Source organism: Ostrinia furnacalis, unplaced genomic scaffold, assembly GCF_004193835.3.
Source record: "Ostrinia furnacalis isolate ACB-3 unplaced genomic scaffold, ASM419383v2 OfSCF3968, whole genome shotgun sequence".
In the NCBI taxonomy this organism is placed as follows: Eukaryota; Metazoa; Arthropoda; class Insecta; order Lepidoptera; family Crambidae; genus Ostrinia; species Ostrinia furnacalis.
In genome coordinates, this window is record NW_021134207.1 from 71956 (window position 1) to 78995 (window position 7040).

At 36.5% G+C, this 7040-nt stretch overlaps 1 protein-coding gene across 1 annotated transcript; it reads left to right on the forward strand.

Annotated features, from left to right (window-relative positions):
- The first annotated feature begins 3677 nt into the window (after window positions 1–3677).
- Window positions 3678–6810, forward strand: LOC114358504 (cuticle protein 19-like). Its single transcript, XM_028312480.1, has 5 exons — window positions 3678–3689; window positions 4008–4154; window positions 4883–5125; window positions 5564–5730; window positions 6674–6810. The coding sequence occupies exons 1-5, from the start codon at window positions 3678–3680 to the stop codon at window positions 6738–6740; spliced, it is 636 nt and encodes a 211-aa protein (XP_028168281.1). The 3' UTR covers window positions 6741–6810.
- The last annotated feature ends 230 nt before the right edge of the window (window positions 6811–7040 follow it).

The following is a 7040-nucleotide window of genomic DNA, read 5'->3' on the forward strand; positions in this document are numbered from 1 at the left end:
CAAGGGTAGTCAAGGCAACGTTAGTTTCACTATAATAGTTAGCGGTGAACTCATTATGTTAAAACTCTTTTAGTATGCAGCGATTGATAGTTTCGCAAAGTAGGTTCTAGTACGAACAATAAGTATAACATTGCTAAAGTTTCATTATTAGCTACTGTCAGAATTACGCAAATTTCTCTGTGTAACTATTGACACAAATGCAACTAGACAAATCAATGAAATCAAATGTTCTTTATAAAAAATTAATCGTTTTAATTGTTTTATTTTTTGCCCTTAATAACTTACATGCAATCGTTTAATTTATAGTTCCTGTTTCATTAAGACCTAACTGATGCGTATAGGCGTAATTCGGGTTAAGGCTTTTATTTATAACTGGTTAAATTTTGACGAGACATAAAACGATAATTGGCGGCCATAAATATCCAGTTTGATTTAATATTACAGCGAAGCGAGAGTATTCCATTGTACCGATAGATATGGTATGTGAGTATAACAATCAAGTTGTTTGAAGTGTTGTACTAATTCGAAAGAGTATTGTTATTGGGATTTCCTCATGAATATACAGTGTGTTTGGGATAGGGCTAGCGATAATTTAAGGCGATGTTGTGATGTTAATTTTATCGACAAAAATGCCCCCATATATGTAGGCCCACCCCCCTCCTCTTAGAATGGGGGGGGGTTATTTTTTTATGTGACTCTACATAAAAATTGATTGTATTTCTTATGTGCCCGTCTTACAGATATTTGTAAATAAAAAAATTGCATTTGTAAGCCAATAATAATGTGTCATTAAAAATACAAAAATGAAAAATAATGACCAAAAAACTTCAAAAAACATTAATGAATTTTAGTTTTATCAAAAAACGTTTTTGGGGGCATTTTTTTCGATAAAATTGTCATAATAACATCGCCCTAAATTATCGCTAGCCCTATCCCAAACACACTGTATAAATACTTATTATTATTATATCTCTTTTTTTTACTTGAGAGCAAAATAAGGGGTGTAGGTGGGACAGAGACAGCCAATTCTTAAATCGTATACAATGTTGGTAAATAATATAATAGCCTTTAAGCCCTATTGCGTGCATACGTTGCGTGTTAAACAAAACGTTGTAATTTGACTCCTGTTTATAGCTCTGTAACCGGTGCACTTTAGTAATGATTACGAGAATTAAATAATAAAACTCATTAAAACTCATTTATTTCTGTAAATAGGCTCAAAAAAAGCACTTTTACACGTCCCAGTATTAACCCTACCACTGCTTCAGGACAATAAATGGGCCAGTGCTGAGAAGAAGCAGCGCAAGAAACTCAGTCACTATTGTCAGCCTCTTTTTCAAAGGTTTACATGCTTTAAAATGTAACTACAAAGTTATAAATATATAATAATACGCTGTAGTACTTAAATAATACAGCGTATATACGAATAATTTTGCTTCATTTTAATTTTCTTATTGCATGAATAACTTTCTGATCAAATTACCAATGGTCGAGTCATCTTTTTCATCAACGACAAATATAAATCAAGTCGTAACCTGTAATATTTTTAGACTGAATTTTTAAAAAAAGTTTAGGGTATAGCAAAGGGGGTGCAGGACTTAGCGACATCCGGACCGGTAAAAATATTCCATTTAATCATTTAAAATCGATTGATGTGTCATCGGCATATGCTGAGTAGAGTCCCATTGCGATGGGCATCGCTGTTGCAACAAGGTGGCACTGCTCAGTTCATTTATTATTTCCTTGTAATATTCATGTGCTATTTCTGTCTTTTTTCCATATAAGTACTTTCTTTGTTCTCTGAGTGATGTTCATCGTAAGAAATGTTTCTTTCTTTCTTTCTTTGATGTACCAACATATACGACTAATCTACACAGCATATTAAAACAGCCCAAGTCACCAACACCATAACCGTGACCTGCGATCTCTATTTAAACGAGATCATTATCTTTACTACAAACAATCCGATTACTCCGACTCTCAGGTCAAGTTCAGCCGAGCAAGAAAACGGCGCCCGAGTCAGGGCCACTCATCTTCTGAATGGAAGTCGTAATGTTGCGACATTAAACTGTCTACAGATGGATAACTTTGATATTGCGTGGATTATTTAATTGTGATGCTCTATAGGCTGTTGTAGGCAATAGGTATTCAACGTAAAATATGTTGTTTATTATGTTTAAACATTTACGCTTTTGTTTGTTACAAGTTGCACGACATTTGCAGTATGTTATGATATAGTTGCCTGAAAAGTAGAAAGAGTGTAGGCATGACTTTTCTCATAAATATAATTTATTGTTTACAAATACAAATAGTACTCGAAAAATTTGTGATAAAAAACATAACCCTCCTTCTGGCGTAGTGGGGCATGACAGGACAAACAACATTAAGCTAAATATCATCTGGCGTCTTTGTAGTTGTTATTGTTTCAGCCGAATGACGGCCACTGCTGGACAAAAGCCTCCCCCAAGGATTTTCACAAAGACCGGTTCTGCGCCGCTCGCATCCAGGCACCTTCCGCTTTGTAGTTGTAACATCTAAATACTCACCTTCTCACCAAAAATTATACGCTCGATGAACAGTATAACTTTTGTAAGTACCTAAGGGGGTTAATGTGCTGTTGATTATACAATCAAGCAATGGTAAGCAATATTGTTTCGCAGTAGCAAGCAAGAATGCGCGAGACGCGGCTGGCAATGTCGAGGTTGAAAAAACAAGTTTCGTGAAACCAATTTCGGGAAACTAGCGACATGCTTAGATGGACATTTGTCCCTAGTCAAACAAAGTCTGCTTCAGTCGTCTTCATAATAAATTAGTGATGACTAACACAAGCAGTTTATCGGGGTAATAAATTGCAATATCTAAAACAACAAATTAACTCAATTAAGTAGTTTTAAACATGTCGAGACACGCACGCATTTACTACGCCAAGTCAGAATATTAAGCAGAGGCGTAAAGACGCTCGGCTGGGTTTTGAAAGTGAAAACTGACCGGTAATCAAAAACGGGAAGGCTTTAAAAGTAGATCACCTCGCTACCTTGCAGCCATGGTTCCCATAAGGATTCATGACATTGACAAAGAGGCTATAATGGTTTTATACGAACAAAAAGTTTGCATGCATGAACATTATGTTAGTATTGGTCGGTAAAAAGATACTTTATTTATGAATTTTTGTAATTGCAAAAATTGAGAAAACGCTACTTTAGAAATTGATGTTGCATATGTTTGATTATGCTTGAATATACTTTGCATACTCGAGTTTTTTTATGAATGAAACTACATTATTTTAAAAGGCAATAAACATGAAAATTAGACAGCTTCTTTTAAATTACAAAACTTTTTTGACGGGAGAGAATGGGTTTTCCTCTCTTCGTTTTATTGTTATTTTGGGCTCTTTTATTTACTAAAATAAAAGAAAGGCTCGATTAATCTGAACCCCACTTAACACTCGAGTGAGTATCGGAGGGTGTTACGCAAGGTGTCCAATTAGGACCACTCAAATTACACATGAACCAGATTTTCAGTTTGTGAATGAAAAAAGTGATCTTTTTACTTTTCAAGGCGAGTAACCCAAATTGTATCAAACCAGTTTTGGAGAGTTGTTTTTAATGTATAAAGGCAAGAGGTCCTGGTGAGCGAGGCACCAGACTTGTGTCCGAAGTTGTGGGAAAAGCAACAATATGGCTGCCAAGGTAAATTAATAAAAAAAATAAGGAAGATACTTTCTTAAGAAGCAACAACATATAAATTGTAATGTGACATGCAATAAACGTTTTGAATTTGAATTTGAATAAGAAATTCCTTAGCATTTAATACAACTTGTGAGTTTTTACACTTTGAAAATCGAAATAGTTATTATTATTATTTCTTTAATAGCTACTAAAAATCGTAGTTGGCTATCAATTTATTGAAAAAAAAAAACTAATTAATTTAATGAATTCAGTTGCGTCAATGGTTATCATCAGCATTATGACGGGCGTTAAAAGATTAACTATTATTATTTTCAACAGGTTCTGTGCTTCCTCGCCCTCGCGGCGGCTGCCTCTTGCCAGGACTACCATCACCACGACTACCACCATCAATACAAGACGGTCATCCAACACGAAGCACCCAAGAAAATTGAGGTGCATCACCCTGTCCACACTATCTCATACAAGGTAAGTTTAAAATAAGTTAGGGTAAAATGCCAGTCATTGGACACTTAAGAAAGTTATTGGACAGTTATTTACTGAATTAAAAATAGCATTTCTATTTTAACAACTGAGAGATTCCGACCGATGGAGATAAAAGGGCGTTTTTTTTTAAGGAATATTCATTGTATTTGAAGGAATATTCATTTTAAGAAAATTCTAGGGTTGTTTTGTCCAATGACTGGCTGCGTCCAATGACTGTCGGTTTACCCTAATTAAAGTAATGAACTACGAGTTAGGGTGAGATGCACCACCTACCACGTACGTGTCAAACTCCATACAAAAACACCGGTTATCTTTAAAGTTACGGTCAAAGTTAGGTGGTGCAACTCAGCCTAAGTGTCTACTTAGGTACTACAGTGTTGCTCTGTGTGGTACCTACTCAATTTTTTGTTATCACATTGACTACGATAGACAAATAGGTTGTCAATCTAGTTCTATACCTATTTTTGACAAAACCATGTTGATGCGGTGACAAGAAAGGCTAAAAAATGGCGGTAGAGAGCGACGAATGTTTCGAACAACTTAGCACAACAAGACATAGTGCTGATTAAGATGAATTTCATTGTAGCTAGTCTTAAAATGAACCTGGGAGAAGGATTATATTTCTTACGCGGCTATCTTTGATCCCAAATACTTACTTGAAGGAGGTCACATCAATTGATCATAAAAACTAATAATTCAATAACTTCTAGGCTGTCCCAGTCCACACAGTCCACGTGACTCAACAGAAGCACGAAGCTCCTAACCACTACTTCGTGCCTGCGCAGCCTGCCCCTGTTCACGAGATCCTGGCTCCAGTCCATGAGCTTCACGCCCCTGTAGTCCATCACGCACCAGCTCCAGTTTATCACGCTCCTGTAGTGCATCACGCTCCTGCTCCAGTTCATCACGAAGAGCCAAAGCACAAGGAATCTCACCATGAAGAGGATTACTACGTAAGTCAAACTTGATATTTAGTTTTTAGTTCTTACTATGGTATAGCAGCCAAAGATAGGTGTAGGGTTTGTGCTTCCTTATAAATAGCACACTTTTCAGTATTATTGTTTATACATCAGAATAGCATATAGGCTGTAATATAAGGCTAGGCTGTAACGATACAAATAAACGTGGCAAAGCCGCAGGCAATAGTTAGTTAAAATACAATTATAGTAAAAAAAAAAATGAATGAACTGATTGGTTCTGCCCATGTTCTTCGCTAATATTGTTCACTCAAAAATATTTTCTTGAGTTTTACGAATTGCAACAACCGTGGTAATTAGGTATATCTTCGAAAAAAAAATTATTTTCACTTATTCTAATTATAACTATGACACGTGTGAAAAACAAACATTTGACTCACCCAATTCCAGCTCACTAACAATCTTCTTTTCCAGGCTCACCCCAAGTACACTTACGAGTACAAAGTGGAGGATCCTCACACCGGCGACAACAAGTTTCAACATGAGACCCGCGACGGAGACGTCGTGAAGGGCGTCTACAGCCTGCACGACGCCGACGGATCTATCCGCACCGTCGAGTACTCCTCCGACAAGAAGTCTGGGTAAGTAGAGGAGACCGAGGTTAATTGTAACCGAGGAGTCTGACGGGCGATGGGACAGCAAAGTTCTGGAGTGAAGGCCACGAATCGGAAAGCGCAACGTAGGACGTCCCCCACAAGATGGGCCACAAGGTCATAAAGGTAGCAGGAAGGCATCTGATGAAGGCCGCCACCAACCAGCCATTGTGCAAATCATCGGGGAGACCTATTATGTTCAGCAGTGGACGTCTTATGGCTGAAATGTTGATGATTATGAGTATTGATTGATACATTGTCGATTTTTGGGAACCTATTGACATCAGGGAGCTCGCAACAGCGTGCATTTGTTAGCTCGAATCTTGAACTAAAAACGCGCACTGTTACGAGCAAGCTAGTAGTTAATAAGTTCAAATAATCGACAATGTCACAACTCTCATCTCTTACAACTCACCTTGGTCTCCCCTACGCGAAACTAATACAAATTAGACTTAGAAAGCTAGAGGATATTAATCTTTGCCTACGTGAGAAAGGCAGATCAAGATACTGTAGGCTAGACGCGATCTGGACACCATATTTTTGGTTTGATGCGAAATTTATTCTAACAATCAGTATTTGTATGGTAATGCTACTTGTTTATACCGCGAGAGTTGATAATTAGAATGTTAACTTTAACTGTAGGTTAAAACCTGTCAGAATAAAATTTTATTAAAAAAAAGCCTTCTTCAAAAACTGTTAGATGTTTATTGTAGAAGTAGGAAGGTATTTTTTAAATTGGCTTTCTCGCTAAGTCATTCACATTAGCACCAAAAAGATACTGTACCTACATGACCTACGTAATGAGACGTAATTCATTAGTTTGGCAAGAGATTTTAATATCTCTCAGTGTTTAACAAACTGAAATAATGTTCTTTCGTATGTTTAGAATATTACAACTGCCCACTAATCTTATACATTTGTTCTGTTACAGATTCAACGCTAACGTCAAGACTACAACGAAGCACGTCCAGCCTCAACACCATGAGTACCACCACTAAATTTTAGACTCTACCTAATTAAGCTATGTGTTCATTAGTTTTAAGATGTTAATATAATTTTATTCAATCATAAAACAATTTTCTTAATTCCTTATTTACCTCTATTTAAAGTTTTCACTTTATCGAGTCAATGGTAGCTTCAGCACTAACTTTACATAGTTTGGGACAAGAAGGCACTGATATTAAAAAATCAAATACATACCTGTTTATAAAAAGTCAAAAATTGTTCCAACATTATTTTAACTCTACCACTGCCTCGCAATAATAAATGGACCAGTTGCAGTGCTGAGAAAAGGTAGC

Excerpts from the sequence above, each read along its gene's own strand:
- LOC114358504 (XM_028312480.1), top strand. Across the intron at positions 4,155-4,882 it reads TCCACACTATCTCATACAAG|GCTGTCCCAGTCCACACAGT; the intron begins GTAAGTTTAAAA and ends AATAACTTCTAG. Across the intron at positions 5,126-5,563 it reads ACCATGAAGAGGATTACTAC|GCTCACCCCAAGTACACTTA; the intron begins GTAAGTCAAACT and ends CTTCTTTTCCAG.